At 35.6% G+C, this 20,952-nt stretch overlaps 2 protein-coding genes across 3 annotated transcripts in view; one reads left to right on the top strand and one right to left on the bottom strand.

Annotated features, from left to right (window-relative positions):
* Nucleotides 1-4,222, top strand: part of pappa (pregnancy-associated plasma protein A, pappalysin 1) — a 121,795-nt gene extending 117,573 nt beyond the window's left edge. For both annotated transcript variants that reach the window (XM_015392666.1, XM_015392676.1), the window contains exon 22: nt 784-4,222. In XM_015392666.1, the coding sequence (XP_015248152.1) occupies nt 784-888 (105 nt within the window). In that variant the 3' untranslated portion in view covers nt 889-4,222. The remainder of the gene's footprint in view (nt 1-783) is intronic.
* An 8,588-nt stretch (nt 4,223-12,810) lies between these two features.
* The window catches only part of astn2 (astrotactin 2), a 398,940-nt gene continuing 390,798 nt past the window's right edge, over nt 12,811-20,952 (bottom strand). Inside the window, exons 21-23 of the mRNA XM_015392541.1 lie at nt 20,314-20,414; nt 17,295-17,478; nt 12,811-14,060 (exon numbers count right to left, since the gene is read on the bottom strand). Coding sequence (XP_015248027.1) covers nt 13,823-14,060; nt 17,295-17,478; nt 20,314-20,414 — 523 coding nt within the window. The 3' untranslated portion in view covers nt 12,811-13,822. The remainder of the gene's footprint in view (nt 14,061-17,294; nt 17,479-20,313; nt 20,415-20,952) is intronic.

Here is a 20,952-nt window from a genome sequence, read left to right as displayed (position 1 = left end):
AAAATGCTTTGATGCCCCAGTGTTATGACATAACAGATCCTCTTTGAGCAACAGAACCGCAAACTCTCCTGCTTTTAATTTACTATGGAGTTGTTTGTTAGTTGTTTAGGGGAATCTACTTTTCACATTGCATGACATACTGAACACTCACCTACTACGTTCAGATAAACTTCTTCTGCCTAACAGGTGTTATACTATTGCAAGTCAGGTGCATACTTTTGATCTCTTTTTTGATTTTAGTTCTTGGTTGGGTCCTACACTTTAAAGGTGCATTGCAGAAGTAGCAATAAGATAGACCAACACAAGAGTGGTGCATAATTGCAAGGATAATACAAGATTTTTTTAAATATATTTTTTTACAAAAAAATCTTTAAATTTGCTTGTGTGTATTTGCTCTGAGTCTATGTGTAGGGACACTGTCCTAGTGGAAGGTTAAAATCCAGTCCGGGCTCATGCCTTTTGCTCGATTGCCAATTGTTTAAGGCTCCATTTTTGTTCTTACCGGTTCTGATGAGCCTCCCTGGTCGTGCGTACGACCCATGTTTAGCGGCCTTAGTCCTTGACGCGGCCAACCTGGGTTCAAATCCAGTCTGTGGTCCCTTGCCGCATGGCTCTCCCCTTCTCTCATACCCCCTTTCTTGTCAGCCTACTGCTGTCAGCCACTAGTGCTGTGAAAACCCTAGTTTTTTAGAATTCAACATAATATGCAAATATGTGTTTTGAAAATGTTGCTTTTGGGTTAAGGTTGACAACTAAATGTAATTTTGTTTTTCTTCTACTTAGGTAATACCATTCCCAATCTCCTGCGACATAGGGAATGAGTGCTCCTGTCGTGATCCTAATGCTTCAGAGAACCTTAATCGAAATCATGTCCGTACTGTTGGGTGACCAGCTTGAGCAGGGATCATCACTCGCTGCTCCGGGACCCTTTCTCTAACTCAACACAACCAGAATTGCCAAACCAACCCTCTTCATCCTCATCTTGGCTCACAGTTTCCTGTACATGCTGCTAATAAAAGCATACCTCTTCATCTGTACTGCAATCCCAACCGGCTTCCATCTCCTTATGAAAGGAAGATAACGAACAAGAATGAGACTCCATTGAATTTTTTTTTTTTTTTTTTTTTTGCTGCAATACAAAAAGTAAACTGTGCAATACAAGCCGTAAATATATATATATAGTATTAAAATACAGAAAAGAGACCTTTTCAATATCTCAGCCAAAATAAAAAAAAAAAGTGTAACCAAGTCTAGGTAGCATGCCTTTTGGTGACTTTTGTGCTGGCTTTAATAATGATTTTAGTTACCTCATTACAATCACATGATTGAACCAAAGGTATATCAAAACAAGTGTGAGATTGCGTTGATGCTGGCTCGGGGTAGTGCTGATATGATAATATACTGACCAGTGATTTGAATGAATTCTCAAACACCGTAAATATGGGTTGGATCTTGGAATCATACGACAGTCATATTGTTTTAAGTCACAAATTAAACATATAAAAGGCTAATTGCAATATGCAAAAATTCTAAATAGTCAATTATAGAAACCACAGTCTTGGAAAATGTTACACAAAAGAAATCTGCATTTGAAATGTTAACGTGGCTTTTCATTCTAATCCATGATAAATATTAGACTTAGGCAGTTTTGTCTTCTTTGATGCTAATAGTCCTCCCTAATAGTATTCAATCATTCTAACATGTGGTTACACAACTCTGTCATCTTGTATTACAAAAGAAAACATGATGACAGCATCACATATGAAATGTACTAACAACTTCAAAAAATCCAGAACCTCACTTGGCACCCCTCATCTTATGCAGCTGCCCCTGCTAATAACTACAGTATATACCTTGATTATGACTTAAAGAATGTTGTCTATGACCTCACTTAGGGTTTGGGGTGAATTATTTTCAGTCAAAACTCCTCCCTTATGGAACTAGTTTAAACCTTTGTTACCTCAAGAACCACGTTAAACTGAAAAAAGCAGAAAGTAAATCCACTCCGGTCCTTTTCAGAATGTAGAAAATGCTTGTTTAATGCTTGTAGCTTCCCTGATCTTAGTGCTGCACACCACATTCACACAGAAATACAGGGATAAAAGGTTGGATAGACTGTCTGCCCAGCCCAAATCTTAACATCCTACCCAACCGACCTGCAGGCTTTAATTTCACAGACTTTCTTCTGTCGCTGGGTAGTTAGTAAATGTAAAAATGACATTTGGATGTTTATGTCAGCACATAATTTCCGGCCACAGTATGCTAAACGCTCTGTAAGACAAAGTGCTGGGTTTGTTTTAGGTCATTTACTAATTCCACTACATCTTCAGTACAAAGTGCACTTCTATACAGCGTTTTTCTGTATGTGTCTGTTCGCATAAAGTAACTTTGTTAAACAATATAGCTGCTATAATAGATTTCTATTTTGTTACTCAATTTTCCTGACACATACAAACTGAGTTTTCATGCAACAATCGATGTAGTAGTTCGCTCTGCATCTCGGTCTAATACTTTACTTCTATTTTTTCATGTCAACCACAATCAAAGAGATATTTAGCATATATAATAACTATCATTTCACTTCATCCATGGTCTCTCTCTGACTCATATATGGTATTTAAAATTCTTCCTGTGAACATCATCCTTCGTGTTATTTCACAGCCGTTAATTGTGGAGACCTAAAAGAATACAAGAACATGAAAAGAGCAAAGATATTTTCCACAACATGAATATTTTTTGGAATATGCCATATTTAATCAGCATTCTTTTTAGATGACCTCAATTATTGCACTTTCTACTCAGTAGTGAAAAATGCATATCTTTCAAAAAATCTTTTAGAAGCTGCTATTAAATGAATGGCTGTCTAAGGCAAACTGCATAGTATTTAGCAATTTGACCCCTTACAATGCAGTTTGTTTTTCTATTAGTTTTGTTTTCACGTGGCTTGTATGCTATTTTATGCAGATGACATATTGCTATGCTACTCTGGAAACCAAATGGGGTATTTTGAAGCATTGAAGCATATATCCATTTAGTCTATGAAAAGCACCTAGATATACAGCAACGCTCTCCTCAAGGGATGAGTTATTTAAGTCAAACTAGACTGCAAAGGCTACAACATGTGTGTTCCCTTGGTGTTTGCATTGCGCCTAAGGTCCAAAAGGAAAATTAGAAAGAAGCAGAAAAAAAACAAAAAAAAAAAACACAATAAATTCCCCCAACAAAAAGGATTGTTGAAAGATTGTAACTTTTGCAAAACATGAGTATTTGTGAGGACATTTAAGGCTACAGGATCTTCGGTGATTACATTTATAAACTTTATATGAAAACTATATATTCCTGGTAACTTTATGTATTCAAGATGTAATGTTTGTATTTTAGATTCTGCTGCCTCACACATCATTTCATACTAGTGGTTAGTGACTCACGTAGAGTCGCACCACATGCAGTGCCATGGTTCATCTGCTAGAGGTCATAGAAAAGTAATCCAAATAGTTTAAATGAATCACTCTCAAACAATGTAAATAGTTATACACTTGTATTGACATTATCATTTGTCTCTTCTGCATAATTATATCTTAATGATGTAATATAATTTTATGTTGTCACTATATAGATACCAAAACAGCCAATTGCAACTGACACAAAAGAATTCATAAGAATATTAATTAACTTGAAAATATAAAGAAAATTCCTAAAATTGGAGAAGTTACCAATAAGCCAGCTTACAAAAACAGTCATGAGCGGGGGAGAATACATTTGTGCATCAAATGAGGACATCTCCTCTCTACTGTAGACATCACATGATCGCTTTGCTGTACCTCATGCCTGTAAAGTTTGCTGCTTCTATAGTTTTGGTATTTTAGTGAAATTTTGAGTCTCATAAGAATGGTGTAAATAGTGCAACTATTTATTGAGAGTGTTATACTTTTTAAGTTATATTTAAGTTCCAGTTAAATTATTTTTTACATTCCTTTATTAATCAGCACAGTATATGTTGTGAGTCATTTTGTCTCTCTGTTTATGTTGTGATTGTTGCTTTTAGGCATTGATCTGATTAGTTTGGCCCAACATTATGAAACAGCTTAGGTCAATGGGGATAATTTGGAGTTGATATTGCCTTGGAAATTATATATTTTTTCATTTAAAGCCAGAATTATGTTTATTTTTGTCTTTCTTTTAAAAACAATGCACACAAAAGCCATATGTACAAGGAGTACTTATAAGAAATCCAAATTTACAATAAAATGGATCATTGCTTATTATAAACACAATATTACTATTAGAGGACAAGAGAAAACTGGCTTAACATATAAGGGAAAAACAATGTACTAGAAGTTAGTTGACATCCAAGTATGAGTTGTCGGAGATGGGGTAAAGGTAGAGAGTAGGTTTCCAGTGAAGGAGAGAGAAGGAAAGGTATTTAAGGTTGGTCTGCTTCTCCTGGCCTGTTGGGCTGTTTGTCCAGGTGTGTAAGTGTGTAGGTTGTCCACGGGCAAAGAGCAGGGGGCCTGACTGGTAAGACTGAAAGGCCAGTGAGTCAGAGTTTCTGCTGCGGATGGCAGCCATTCCACTGTAGGACTCCCACCTTCACTTACCTCCATCTCCCCTCTAACTTGACACACAGCCTCATCTGTCATCGTCAGGTATGCCTTTGTGGGGCAGCCAGGGTCGAGCTGGCCCTGTGAAAATGAGAGGGGATGTTTGCCTAGCTCACAAAGCCATTTGAAGTTAAGATGAGGGAACACATTTCTTTTCACCTGCAGTCTATGCTTATCACACCATAGAAAACTAAATCGGTTTTCTTGCCTGACAGGCTTTGACACCTCCATGTTCACCTCCAAGATTTGCTCCTGTAGTTGAAATGAAAGATCTTTTATTTTTCTTGTCTACATATTTCAGATGTTTGTGTCCAATTCATCAAAAAAAAAAAAAAAAAGGAGAAAAACTGCGGCATGTCAAGCTGTAATGTTTCTGATCTAATCTTTGAAGGGTCATGGTGTTTTCTTTGTGTGCTGTAACACATGGAGTACCTCTCACAAGCCTTTGGTTATAGCTTAGCCCTTTAATGTCTTTGTTCTTATCCTCCTGCGAGAAATTTAATAAAAGTTGAAGTATAGTTTTTTGTTTTTCACATGGAAAAAAAAAATACAAAAAAATGTATTTGCATATTTCGTGAATATCTAGTGGTATTACTGTAATGCTCCATACCCAACTGCTCAACAAACATATTTTAAGATGTAAATATTGATATTATCTAATTGTATTCCAAAAAAAAATGTACTAACTTTTTGAGACTAGCTCTTGGATTGATTTTATCATAAATATAACATAAAGAAATCCGTGAAATGTAGTATCAAAGTATCAACTGCAAGGAAAAAAAAGTTAACAAAAAAAACTAGTGATGCCTTAGCACACCACTTGCTGTCAGCATTTATTTGTTCATAATGACCTAGTGTAAGCACTGTTGTCAGATGTATAAACCATGAAATATATCTGTTGAGTCATATACTATTTATTTGTTGTCAATAAAAAATAATCAGAAGTCATCATTGGATCCTAGGAGTTTTGTTTAAACCCATTCTTTCAATCAAGCTTGTATTTCTTTTACATAACTGATGTTCTTCACCCCTTTTTTTGTAAATCATTAAGTCCTATTGTATATCCCTATGTTTATGCAACTGATTTAAAAACTCAGGTGGTGTCTGAATGTCCACCCTAATTACAAAATAGTGATTAAGCCATTTTAGATGAGTGTCCGAACATCTAGTGGATGAAAAAGTAGTGGACTTGAAATATCCTATAATGCACCTTGAAAAGTAGTGATCATCCATGGTCACTAGACGAACAGATATATTATGAAATGCTTTGTGAGGAAAGCTCTGCTTGCAAAACATCATGGGATTTGTAGTCACAGTGGAGTGCTGTCACTACCCGACAACGGCAACAAATAACAAAAGTGGCACAGACACCGTGCAGAGAGGTGGAGTTATGTGCCCAATGGGGAGCGAAAAGTGTCTAAAAGGTAAGTTAACTGAGTTCACTATGAAGTCCACTATATACTGTAGTCCCCACCTATGTAGTGATTGAGGGATTAAGGGGTTAGGGCGGATGTTCAGACACAGCCACAGTAAAGGTAGTAAAGTTTTTAAGTCTCTACGCCCCTTAAGGATCAATTCTCTTTAATTTGCGGTCAGCAGTTTTTATGGCATATATTTTGTTTAGGTGCTTTTACATGTTCAGTTACTGAGAAAAAATAATTAAATGTAGCTCTTTGTGACCTCTTTTAGTACCCTTTTTAATACCAACGGAAGGCACAGAATTTGACTTTTGTGCATGAGTGTTCATGTGGTTGTGGCATGAGCAAAGTTAGCAGTTTGCAATGGTTCTTTAACAATTGTTTACTAGTCTCTTACATAATATGAAAAAAAAGGTCCAGAGGCAGCAACACTTGCCAGCTAATCTAAAGTGAGTCTCCAATTGGTGGAAAAGAAATGGGTGTAATGGCAAAGCCGCTTTTACACTTCAGATCTTCTGGCAGGTTTTAACTGAAGCCGAACAACAACAAACACATTTTAACATGAAATTTCCAGGTTAGGACTCCTTCAACAGTTATGTCAATGTGTCACTGAGCACAGAGATTACTGACCCCATATGAAGTTTTGAATATCTGTTCTAACTTTCAATAAAAACCTTGGTAAGGAAGAGGAAAAAGCAGCTCTTTTGCTTTATCATGTTCTAACCAGAACCAACACACGATTATAGAACAGATAGAGAGTATGCCATGGGATCAAACAGCAGCTTACCTTCTGAGAACCAACTAGGGTTTCAGGCCAAGTTTATTTTTCTGCTGGAGGGGTTGGCCTTGGCTCAAGCAAATGTTGTGTCTGCCTTGAAGGTCACCCTAAGGCCTCGAGGCTATGATTTATATGGGAGTATTGTGTATTGTGGTAATATTTTTACAATTAGGGTGCAAATTGTAAAAAAATGCAAAGAGCAATTTTTAAGCAGTTCTTTTTAAAATACATATTCTAAATGAAAAAAGACAGTTGTAGCAGCAATAAAACTGAAGCTTTCTCAGAAAATTTCAGACACTGCTTAACATATTTTTAAACGCCAAGTTGTGCATCTTTGAAATTAAAGGGTGTTAGGCCAGTGGTGTAAGCCAACTAACAGAGATTTTGAAAATCTATTATGGAGAAGTGTTTTGCCAACTTTTTATCTTGCAGACTTTGTTAAGGTGTAGGGTTAAAAGTAATTGACATTTCCCTTCTTTTCATTAGATTGCCATTAAAAGAAATAGATGCCACTATTAATACACCACTTTTTATATTTTTAGCAAGCAAAAGGGAAAAAAGATGAGGTACTAGATGTGTTAATTATGTGTCTAAAAACTAAATATTTTACAAAATTAATTAACTAGAAGTTTTGAAAAAGGAACTGTGCATTAAATTTAAAATTCAAGATATTAAGTAATCACAAATTAATCATAGCTTATTTGAAATGCTCAGTAAATACTCTGACATGTATTTGATTCTAAATCAAAAGTTTGCTTGAAAGTTTACATACCCTCCCAATAAAGAAAACGATAAATTCACACTAGTAATTCAAATAACAGAAAACTGAAAACAGTAATGATAAATACAAATTTACTAAATTATAATTTATATATATATATATTGATTTTGAATTGTTATTTAAAAAAAGAAATCTAAAAATAAAACTATTACAGACAAATTAAAGTACATTGGTGGAGGTGCAGAAGTCTTACCCAACATTTCATACAACATTACAAAAAGAACAAAAGCTTTTTACAGTACCACTTCACCAGGTAATCAGGGTTGGAGATTGAAGCATCACATACTGTAACAATAAAGCACAGTGGTAATATATATATAACAGGAGACCACACTAATCTCCCTGAACAAAGCCCAGTAAATATCACTATGGCAGACATCCAACAAAGACTCTCAAGTAAGAGGAACTTGACAGCACCAGACCTGGATATATTCTACATCTACAGGATGAAGAAACTGATTTCTCTCCATAACTGGCTAGTGTAACAAATGAATGGGACCTTCTCCAAATGGCTAACTGAAAGCCAAGCAGTCCTAATGATGAAAATGGGATAACGCCAACCAGCTAAAGCTCAATTATATTGTATAAATTACCAAGATTTTACAATATATGACCAAACATTTTTCCGCATCCACTATAATATTTTCTTGATGACAGCTTTTAACTTTTACTCAAGAGAATGATTGCTACTTTAATACAAAAGATTTTTCTTTGGAAACCTTTAAAATCACCAAGTTAACAAGCTTTAACATTGTGGGTTATTCTGCCCACTTCGGTTACTTGGTGTTTCCAAGAATAACAAGTGTTATTATAATGATAATATTTATTATAATTGTTATCAAGTAGTTAAAATTAGTCTTTCACTGTTAGTCACATTTAATAATTCCTGATGTAGCAAACAAACAAAAACAAAGAAAACTAACGCCACATTGATAGAGTGGCATGAAAATGTGAGGGCTGGTTCTAGCACATCATTGACCATAATGACCTAATTTGTGAGAATGCATATCAAGCTACTGATTTTTAAAGTGCAGTTAATGTTGCATGACTGAAAAAGAAACTGGATCTGAGGTTGAAAGAATAGTTTGTTGAGCGAGGTGGAAAAAGTAAATGCTTCCCAGCAGCTCACATGCAGAGGCAAAGCCACCTTCAGTTAATTATATAAATTATAGTTATTTGTATGGGATGGATGGATGTTAGTTTAGTGACTGATTTCCCTCCTCTCCATCTAAATGTAAATATTTTGTGCCCCAAGATTATGTAGCAAATTAGCTAAAACAGGAAATCAACTTTAGATCTAATTTTACGTTGGCTAAAAGTAATTCTCATCTGTGCCATATTTTCCTTATTACTTGTATTCCAGCATGTTTTTGGTTGATATTTCATAACTTATATTCTCTATACCTAAAGACCAGATCACAATTCTTCTGGAGGCTGGGTGTTTGCATAACTTACATAAGCTGATCAAAATGGGCAGAAAAAAAACAATCTAAAACTGAGTAAAATTTTCTTAGAATAAGTATATTTATTCTTAATATGGGTAGATAAAGAAGATGATCTGCCAATGTATTGTTATCCCTATATTATGAACTTCAAATGAGAGACTAGGGTTGTTGTTTTTTTTCTCTTATTTTTATAATAATAAAACTTAATTGATCTCACATTGGAGAAATTTACTTCTGCATTTACTTTATCCCCTTGGGGATCAGTGGGCTGCCATTGTGTGGCGCCCGGGGAGTGATTGGTGGATAAGGGTCTTGCGGAGGCATTGAGATTCAAACCAGGTACTTGCAACCTTCTCAGAGCATAAGCACACCGCTCTAACCAACTAGGTCAACACTCCCCCTTCCTCATTTTAACAGAATTTGTCTCATTCCATTGGCAAAGTGTCTCACATACCTGCTCAATTCAAGAAAAATGCACTTATATTAAGAAAAATTGACTTACTTAGATTTCAATTGTTTGCAGTGTTTGAGATCACTGTATGGTAAAGACCTTTTGAACAAAGGTAGTGAAGGTAATGGCTAATGTATGGTTAGGCAGTATTCTAACAAAAGTGAATACTGAACAGATTTAGCTCAGGTAGAAAATTCCCATTGGAAAGTCAAACTAACCGCTGCTAAGAAAAGGGCCTGTATAAAATAAATTCAGATCACTGAAAGTTCTCAAAGGTTATATGTATATGAGTATAATGCATGACTTTTTTAATAATTTACTTCCATGTTCCTGCTGCAAATAAGTATTTGAACACCTGTGAAATCAGTGTTAATATTCAGTACAGTAGCTCTTGTTTGCAATTCTAGAGGTCAACCTTTCCTGTAGTTTTCACCAGTTTCTCACACACTGCAGCATGGATTTTGGCCCATTCCTCCATGCAGTTCTGTAGATCAGCAAAGTTTCTCGGCTGTCTCTGAGAAATATGGACTTAAGCTCCCTCCAGAGATTTTCTATTGGGTTTAAGTCTCGAGACTGGCAAGGCCACACCAAAACGACTCTGACTGTACGATCTGTTCAAATTGTCTCAGTAAAGTGCCTTGAGATGACATGTCTTGGGAATTTGTACTAAATAAATGAACTGAATGGAATTCAATCTGGCCAAGAGTCTTTGCTCGTTTTATTCATTGCCCCTCTGGCATTGAATAATATTCAGAATTCAATAAAGCTTCATGATCATATTCACCTGAGTGCTTTTAAAACTATTCTAAGTAGGGGCTTGACTGAAAGGTTGAACTCTAAATTGATTTAACTGTATGTATATGTTTTTGAATGTAATGTTTCTGGTGCTTGTTTTTTCAAAGTGTCCCTCAAAAAAGTGATTTCATCTCAAAAAGTTCCAGTCCAACTTTTCTTGCAGTGTAGGCTTATAGATTAAAAGTTAAGAATAAAAAATGCAAACAAGCGGAAAGAAGAGAAGCGCTTTCGCAAAGACGCTTCTCTTCTTTCTCTACCTGCCAAATAGACAGAAGTAAAAACCTAGCTATAAGTAGCACTTAATGAAAAAAAAAAAGTTTAAGTTGAAGCTCAAGAAAACTAAGAAATCCACAAGCTGTTACCTTTGTTCAAGTTCTTTATGTCCATTGTGCTGCAAGTGATATACGCTAAAATAGCAGTGCAGGCAAATGCAACCCACTTCTTACTTTATTGGCCAATAGACTGCAGTCTGATGATGTTTGAAATTAAATAGTAGTTTGAACTACTTTAGCAAAAAAAAAAAAATCATATTTTATTTGAATAAATAAAAAATCACTATCGAGCATCAAGACCTGCAGTGTGAACGTAGCCATAGACAGACCAAAAATACATCTAATCAGGTTATCTTAGTCTGGACACATATGCAGACTTAATGTTAGTGCTGTGATGATGAAGACTTTTGTGTACTAGTTATTAAGCTTATTTGATAAAAATCACCTTAATATCCTATTGAGCTAGGCCAAAGCTAGAGGATCAGCTTTAAGATGTTTGGAGATTCATTAAATATTTTCAAAGAAAAATTGAAAAATCATTGCGCTATAATTTTCTTGTCAACATTGAACAACCATAACATTACCTATATATAAAGTAATGGCCATTATCTATGTACTCTTGGTTTTACTGTTTCCATTGTTTAGGAGGCTCTTAGAAATGTGTCCTGATGTGCATTCACTGGTTGAAATGTATTGACTTGACATTTATATTGCTAAAAACAGAAAAAAAACAATTGAAAGGCTTAAAAGAGAAAAAAAAAAGACAGAAAAGTAAAGGTTTTTTAAGAATTTTATTTGGTTGCTCAAAAAAAGGTTTATTTGACCCTTTATGATGATCAAATATCAACAACCATTCAAGTATGACCAACTTTTAAAATGAAAATATTAGATTTTTTTATATAAAGAACAAAAGTCTGCTTTTGCTTTAACTTTTTAATACTCCACATTCCTCAGAAAAAGACAGAACCACATAATGATACATATATATTGAATTATTTACAGTTGAAAATGTACAATACAATAGTTTATTATTACAATTCCTACATAAATAATGATGTTGTAAAAGGCATTGTTTGCATCAACAGAATATACATGGCTATCAAGATATGTCATGTAACTTAATAAGAGAAAAAGCAACATATGACAACAATACAATCACTGAAACTTTGCAACCCCCCAGGTCCAGGACCATTTACGCTTTCCTGGATATTTCATTAATATCACTTATTATACTACTTGTTTTTATTTAGGGCGAATCATCCAATGTTTAAAAAGTAATCAGTATATTCATACTAATTTAGATGTACCACTGTGTTTGCAGCATATTATGCAATTTAACAAACATTTATGTATATTTCTTTAAAAAAAAAAGCAAAGATATGAGTAAAATTCTCGGTGTGATTCCAAGTGGTGTATAAGAAAATCTAGCATGGTAATCTGGAACAATGATTGCAGTATCATTGAAATGTGTTAAACTGTCAGTGTTTATTAAAGGGTAACTGTTTTACTTCATCTTTACCAAAAAAGCAGTAATCTATAAAGTTTGTTAGCTGCTGTAAAATGCTGTGATGGAATGATAGAATTATGGTTATTTATTGTTGCAGATCATTTGATTCCATAGCTAGTTTCTTGCAGTTTTGGTCCTTTTTCTTTTAGGAACCAAATCATAGTGGGACAGAACAGAGAGACAATGAAGTAGGGGTATCAATTAGGGAAGAGGAAAACTGATTTTAAGCCTTTGCTGGTATGTCTGTCTTTTGAAAAAAATATTAAATAAAACAGACTTTGTTTTCATGAGGTGGTGTTGAAAGAGCTACTGTACGTAGCCATCATCCATCAAACCTTCTTTAAATCTTGGTAGATAAAGCAACATTCAAAGAGGAAACCCTAAAGACAATAACAGAATCACAAGAGACAACATAGAGCCAAAAATTAACACTAAAATAATACTGAATGTGTGAATCAGGATGACTGTAGAAATACCATTTTAGAGGATACGGTTTTTGGTCACCTTCTGCAGCTACTCAAGCCATGGTATCTCCTTCCATCTAGATGCCAAACAGCTGACATAGCACCACCCAAATTATAAAATCTTCCCATAATCCTCAGGGTAGTTACTTAATGTGGCTACAGATATTTAGAGTTTGTAGGGTTGTTCCTCGTCACTGCCTAACTGGCTTCATGTCCACATAATTTTAGGATATGATGCAACAAATATATATATATATATATATATATATATATATATATATATATATATATTTGTTGCAAAGCATTAGGTATTTCTACACACACCTCAGGTTATCCTCTTATAGGCACAGCATGGCAGAAGCGGTGGCTACCAAGAGGAGGGTAGTTAATCAGTTCAAGCACTTCAAACTACTGAAGCTTCAGTTACATACATAAGACTTCAGTAGCTTTATTGTATTAATGTTGAGTAATAATTACCTGCATCTGATGGAAACTGTATATGGAGATTTGTGATCATTATCATAACAAAAATCTTGATGAAGATCCTCTGACACAGTCACTATCTAAAAACATGTGGTTTGAAATAAAAAAATGACAATGTTGTTCCTATAATATAATCTAATATAACAATCTCAGAATGTCTTTGTTTTTATACCAATAACCTTTCTATGCATAATTTTCTCCTGCTTCAAAATGTTCAACTGCAAGCCTAAAATAATCTATTAAAGTTTAATAATAAATATCTGCATACTCACACGATTGTGAATTCCTCCTGCAAATCATCATGATTCTTAATGTGAAATAAAAAAAATAAATATTTTACATGGCTTTCATACAAGTCAGCTTTTCCTTTTTAATGAAAGTAACAAAGGCAAATAAGTTACAGAATCATTATATATTTTGTTTTTCAGTGTCCAAGGTAAGCACCAAAAATGAACTATGCTCTTACATTCAAGGGTTTACGCCAACCTTTTTTTTATGCTTTTAAATTACTTTCAATTTTACATGTGTATCCAGCAGTTTTCCATTGTTCTGCAGATTCACTGGCATTCTTTAGCTAAAAAGCATGTCCCCTCCATTGCCTTTTCCTTAATTTCTGACTTCTTATAAAAGTACGCCAGACAAAAATAAGTTTTTGGTAGGTTTAACGAGACCACCAGTGAATTCTGAGTTTTTTTAGGACTCTCCTGATGTATTTAAATGCACCAGTCATGTGAGAGACAGTTGCTGCAAAGCATACCCATGAGGTCAAACAATCAACGACGTCCTTATGCAGAAAAAAGATGTGTGCTCATCTCTTCATTTCTTTCTCACCGGAGTTTGGTGTTACTGTAAGTGTTACGCTGTAAAGAAAGAAGCTTTTCCATGCACAACGCACGCCTGTCATGTAAGGAACCATGCCATACGTTGTTTGGAGGTCCCCCCTCTTCACTCCGGCAGTAGATATATGCCAGTGTGTCAGTGCGACTCTGAATGTGAGTACTGCGAAGAAGGGATCTGCAGAAGACGCTGATCGTCTCCACCCTACGAAGTACCAGGTTTGCTTTTCTAAAAAAAAAGAACAAAAATATTCATATCACATTATTATACATACATGATTAGAATTTTTGATATTTCAAATTTTCCTATGTTTATGTGTAGATCGTTAATTAACTAAACAGCTTATTGGAAAATAATAATCATTAAAAGAGGAAGAAGATGATTAACCAGAAGAAGTTCTAAAGAACGCATTTTTTAAATTTTATAATATGCAGAGACAATATGCATGATAAAAACTTAATCATTTCAGCAAAAAAGGAGAACATAGATATAATATTGAAAGAAGAGTTCTAACAACTATTTTAAATAATATAAAAAAAACATCATGTGACATTAAAATGATTAGGCTAAAAATGAAAAAAAAAAAAGCCTTTTCCTTATTTTCTGACACCTTATAACTAAGAAATAAGCCTAAACAGGGACCTATCATGGGTTTATGTCTAATGAAAACACACAGTATTTTGTTATGTTTTAATTCATGGTTAGATTTCTCTTTTCCTATATGTAATATTTAACTCACCCTGATGTAAAAGAATAACCTCACTCTTAGAAAAATGTTAGAAAATAGCACCAAACTAAGGGGTAGGGCTTGTGGAGGTTAATTAGGGGTGAGGTTGGGATGAGGTAAGGTGGCAGCTAGCTCAATTTTACATATTGAAGCCTAGAGTCAGTAGAGTAACATTGGATAGATCTTTTGAGGTAGAGGATTGTTTTGCCCATATTCTCACTGTAGGATGAGGGGTACTTTCTATAGCCCAGTGGACCAGAGCTCTGTAAGTTAGAGCTGCTGGCTCAGGAAACTGACTTAATGATGTAGTGGAGGACAGGAGGACTTTCTACAGGAATGTACATGAATGAAAATGTCATGAGCATGTATTATTGATTATGTATAATTGCCTGTAAACAAATAATTTATTCTCTTTGTTTAAAACAAAAACTCTTGCTATTGGTAAAAATGCAAATAAATCAGCAGGTCTTTAACATACACTTGAATGTTTGGGGCAAACAATGTCCAACATGTCAAACAACTGCTATGGAATCTGTATTGAAAAATGGTCACGGACAAAAAAGTGTACCGAGAATCACTTGCATATTGCATCATAGACTCCAAAGAGATTTTTTGATATCTAAAAGCAAAAAGTTTTTCAAATGAAATAGGAACCTTAAAATATACTTGTGTGCCAGGTAAACCTCTTTTCGCTTTCATCTTTTGAAGAAAATTAACAAAACTGCAAACAAATCTGCAGAACAGACCTGGTTGACCTGTTTTTACCTCTAATAAAACAAACAGCTCCACTTGTTAAATTCTTGAGATCTGTTTTAATTATTGAACTAAACAGATTTGAAATATGCTGTTCTATGAAATGTAAAGAACAGGCAGAACATGTCCTTGTTTGTTCTAAAGGGAAAGCCAATTTCCCTCAAAAACAGAATTTTAATGAAACACTGTTCGTTCTCATAAGTAAAACAACAAAAATAGTGTCTGAAATAAAACAGTTGTGGACAAAAATCATGCACATCAGTCATGACTCTTAAGCTTATACTGATATCAAAAAGTACTAGATGCACAAGGAGAAAGCTCAAAATACCATTATTTTGAAAAGCAGCCTCTGCTCGACATCAACATCTGTCTTTAGTTAAGCAAGCAGTTCAGACATCCTTTCACTTATTTGCTGAAATATGTGTGTGTGCATGTGTGTGCGGGTGGGGGGTGGTGGTGGGGTATTCTTTTTTCATTTCCCTTTAATTCTATGTCTGAAGTAACAGAATTCCAAACTCATTATCAAGGGACGCCAGAAATTACAAGCCCTAAAGACAGACTAAACGGATTTGTTGTTGATAAAAAAAAGTATACATAACGTAGGATTAAAAACTGAAGAGGGCATGTAAGAATTCATGTCTTACAGGAGGACTTCCAAGGATGTGGTAGAACATGTGGTAGAAAATACAATTAATGATGTTTAGAAGTATGAAAGGTGTTATATGAAAAAAGGAAAAACAGTAACCATCAGCATGTGCAAATAACAAAACAGGCTTTAGACTGCAGCAGCCGTGGACATACTGTATGTGGGGGACTCCTGGGATTCTCGGCTCTTGCAGGAGTGCTGACTTGCTTACGTTCTTCTTGGCCATTCGTTTACCTTTTAAAATGCACCACCAAAGAAGCCTTCTTGTAAATTACTGCAATGAGGGTAAACCCTGCCAACTTAAGGCAGTAAATAATCCACACTCACTCACCAAAAAGCAGCCCCCAATCCCAACCCCCATTTCCCCAATTCCGCTTTCTAGATGCTGCCCACACACATACAGAATGCACACCATTCAACAAGTCCATATTCTAGGTCCCGCTGGCCAACTTGTGTCTCCCACCCCCTACACCAATCAGACAGAAGGATAAACTTCCTACAGACCAAAGTTATTTCTCAATTATTATATTATTTATAGCTGGAAAAGAGTGCTTCCAGCCAGTGGGGGTGGACAAACCAAAACACTGGGTTGTAACCTAAGATTTTGTATTGCTATCATGAGTCCTGGAGCAACTCCCTTCTCAGACTCGCATGCATGCATGCTTTTTATTTTACACTTTTCCCTATAACATCAATGTTTATATCTCATTCTTAAAAATATATAAATATTTGAATCACTTGGCCTCTATTTGTCCTTATGTTGTTGTAACATCTCACTATCTGTTTAAACTTCCAATGAGGATGGGCCTGTCAAGAAGACACAAAAAAAACAAAAGAAGCTCATATGTGAAGTGATGTGAGGGGAGATATTATGGTTGCAAATTAACAATTTTATTGGGAAGAAGAGGAAATGGACCTGGAAGTCTAGTTAGTGTTAGTACAGTATCACATGTACTGTTTGGCTTGGCTATCAAACCCTGTTTTGGCATTGCCATGGTGATGTGTTGAGTTACTGCAACCCTGCAATTTTTATGTGCGTGTGTTGCGGGGCGGGGGGGTTCGGGGGGGGATTTCTGGCATGAGAATTGGATGGACGATGTGAATCTGACAGCAGGTTCAGCCAGCTTCACTTCTCATGTAAGATACCTCAGAGTGATGGTAACTGATCACCAACAGCATAGTTATCAAATATGAAAAGAGAACTTAAATAAGAGCAGATGGGGAAACACAAGTCTATTTGTTTATACCTGAACAGCATACATAGTTTTACCAACCTACTTATTTAGCAGCTTTACATAATAAAAAAAAAGGTTTTGAAATCACAATGTCTTCTCACCTGGGACCCAGCTCATCCTCACTACGCCAGACAAAGTCCCCAAACTTCTCATAATGGGAATTGTAGTGGTGCTGGACTCTATAGAGCAGCGGAGGGGGGATCTCCATCAACATATTGTAGGCCATCTGCTGTTCTTTTCCACTGGTGTAGCCGTTGTACAAGTTGTACACCCTGTCAGCTATTTCTGAAAAGAGAAGGTTCAATGGAGTAGAAAAAGTAAATAACCATTTATCATATAGTGTGTTTTCATTTATTAATAGCATGAGTGTCTGGTTAAAAATAAAATAAAACTTCAGGTCCCATAGAAGTATTTCTTTATTGGAATTTAAAGTTGCAAACTTTGTCATATAACTCAGTAAATTAAATTGTGGACAGCTTCCATTCAAACATTTCAGACATGGATTCTATTCTTCCCATTTAGTTATGTTAGTTTTTAACAGTTGCTGCCTCCCTGATCCAGGTCCAGATGAAACTGTGATTGACCATCTTCATTGTCGGCTAACCTTTCACTATACTCTGGTCTGTTGGAGAGCAGCAATACTGGAGGAACAGCAGTGGTTGTAGGTTTTGCTTTGTCCAGGAGGTGTGGAGCACTGCGGGGCAGAGCGTTGACGGAGGATGTGGGATTTTGGGGTAAGAGAACAAGCGGCGCAAGTGACGTTTAGACACTGTTGTCAGACAACATGCGGAATTTTATAAATGTTTTTAACCAGGAGTAAGAAATTCAAATATTAAAACCATATTTCAACTTAAACAGGCTGTTCATCAGCTAATTAAAAAAACAAACAAAGGTACACATGTCAAATAAAATGTTTAGACATGTTTGATGTAAGTGTTTACAAATGGTCCCAAAATATTACTCCCTGTACTGAAGATGGCATCATAAATGGCATTTGTGGTTTGGAATTGATGTCTATTTTGGAAACTGCCCTTGCCATCATGAAACATCTGCAAATCAATTTGTATGAGAAGAGGGATGCTCTAAAATAAGAACATATTTCTACAAGAAGTTCCTTTGTTTGACAAAAAATGAAAAAAGACCTAGTTATCACTGCACTGATGAAGAGAAGAGTCATAACAGGGTCTTCTCCTCTGTGACACACCAAAAACCTTCCCATGCCAGTGATATGCAATTAAACTGATTTGATTATTAGTATTATTAATAGTTATATCTGGAAATTATAATTAATAATGTATTATTCTAATCAAAGTTAACCAGTAATGAAAAAAATATGTAGATGATTTGGTTAACAGGCTACTAGCTTTTAATTATTGTCTTGTTTGTAAGAGGCTTAACTTAAGGCCTTTCTTTATATAGAAACAGCAGTCTTTCTTGAAATGACAGAAACATTTGAACAAACATTTGGAACAGCTGTTGCTCTCTGAACAGTTGTTAACACACCTCAAGTGAGTTTTTTTAGTCTAAACATTTAAGTGGGGGAATTGTGCTTTGGTGACTGTGTGGAGAAAAACAACGCCTCAATGGAGGGCCCTTGCTCCAGCCTGTGTGGCAGGGGTAGCAGAATAAGTCAGCACAGCACCTCAGTCTGCTTCTTCCTCTGCTGGAATTTCTCTTGTATGTCGTTGAGAGACTGCCCAAACAGCCCCTAAACTGCCAATGGTTTGTCAAGGTAAACCGCTCTGTCCCTGACAGAGTGTGAGGTTTCGCAGTAGCGGCAGCAGCCTGATCCAGCGAAGACTTGTCCTCAGACTCATCTTGAATGTCTATGACAATGTCCAACAAGTTGCTGCCACCCTGATCCAGGTCCAGATGAAACAGTGACTGAGCATCTTCATTGTCAGCTAACCTATAACTATACTCTGGTCTGGCCAGCTAGGAACAAGGACATCGAACAAAGGGTTGTCTTTGTTAATAATGGACAAAACCGGGATTTCCAACCAAGAGAGCAATAATGAACCGTGAGAGAGCAGCCTCTCCCAGACCTTTTTCCAAAAACGTATCCCGTCTCTCCAGGGTAGAGCAACGAACCTGGCGGCAGAACTTACATTCTTCGGGCTCCCCCAAAGCTTTGCAAGCGAGAGTGATCCACAGACACAAGGGACAGGCTTTGTGCTGGTCCTTGTCACGAATTGAGAAGCAACAACCATGAGGACAGGGGTGAATGGAAGACTTTGGCTTTATTTCTGTTAGCGTCATACTTATCCGGGACCACAAAGTAAGAAAGGTATACTTGAACAGCAGTGCCTAACTCCAAAAAATATGTCAAACTAATTTGAAGTAGCCTCAAATATAACAGAGCAAGCAACAGCAGCAAGCTAGCCTGAATCAAAGAGGTTTTCTGTGTGAGGTGAAGAGCATAAGAACTGAGTAAAGGCGGTTATTAAGGACACATATATATTGAAAACTGAGCAGTTTCTTGTCAAAAACAAACTTGAGATGTCTATTCAGGTTTCTTAGTTATTGTCAATTGGACTACTGCCTCTTTAATATTCTTAAACAAGAAGAAGCTTGATTATCCACAGACTGTTAATAATTAGGGCTAGAAGGTTGTTAATCAACATAAGTAAACAATCACACATCACACCAGCTTTAGCTTCCTTGCAATTTTGGAATTCCTTTAAAAATATCTAATTTTAAGTTTTAGAGCTTTGGACAAAGATAAGTCTCAAAGATAAATCACAAACTTAAAGGATCCTTACCTTTGTGACTTAATCCAGCTTCAAATATAAACCCATTAGTTGAGATCTTCAGCTCAGATGTTGCTGGTATGCTGCCGAATTTCTAATTTATAAGGGAATCTGTTGTTTGAAGTAGTTACATCTCAACTTTGCAAAGCGCTGCCCAATTTTTAACAGTGTACACTGTTGATTAATTTAAAAAGCACTCCATAAGCAGGCGTTTATTCAGACTTAAGTCTATTTTCGGATCTTTTTGAATTTATGTTTTTGCATACCTATGTTTGTTTTGTTTGTAACTATGCATTTTTTTTATGTCACAAGTTAGTTATCTTCCGAAAGTTGATTATGAACACTAAAACAAATATGAAAGCAGAGGTACCTTCAGCTCGACTGTCATCCACAACTGGGCACGATGTGCGTACAGAGACAAAGCTTGACTCAGTGTGACTGCCCCGATTATCCACTGCAAGAAGCGTAAACCTTATGAAAAACACAAAAAAAACAAATAGCAACACAATTATTTGCAAATCAAATTCCAAAAAAATCTAAAAGCTAATATCCCAGTTTTTTTATTCAAAGCTTCTTCCAATAAAGAATTGGAAAACAATTATCTGCTAAATTTAAAATACATACTTTGCATTATGTTGTTTAGGTTTATTAAAGTACTATGATACATACATACATACATTTGAGTAATGTTCTGCTCAGAAAATATCATATCTTCCAAAACAGCATATTCCCCAACAATAAAATAATTTCTAATGAAATTACTTGCTGAAAATTACCAATTTCAATAATGGTGAATAAATGAAATTCTGTGATTTAGACAAATAAAAATGACTGAGGGATGTGTATTTGAGTCAATGAGTCAATGCAATCAACTGGTTTTCCTTAGATAGAAAACTTTGTATCAATTTGACTGTATGATCTGGTTGAACTGTAAAGTGCCTTGAGATGACATGTGTTGTGAACTTGGCGCTATATAAATAAAACTGCATTGAATTGAAATTGAATTGAG

The sequence above is a fragment of the Cyprinodon variegatus genome, unplaced genomic scaffold (assembly GCF_000732505.1).
Source record: "Cyprinodon variegatus isolate N-32 unplaced genomic scaffold, C_variegatus-1.0 Scaffold23, whole genome shotgun sequence".
NCBI classification, from domain to species: Eukaryota; Metazoa; Chordata; class Actinopteri; order Cyprinodontiformes; family Cyprinodontidae; genus Cyprinodon; species Cyprinodon variegatus.
This window is presented reverse-complemented; position numbering and strand designations above follow the sequence as displayed.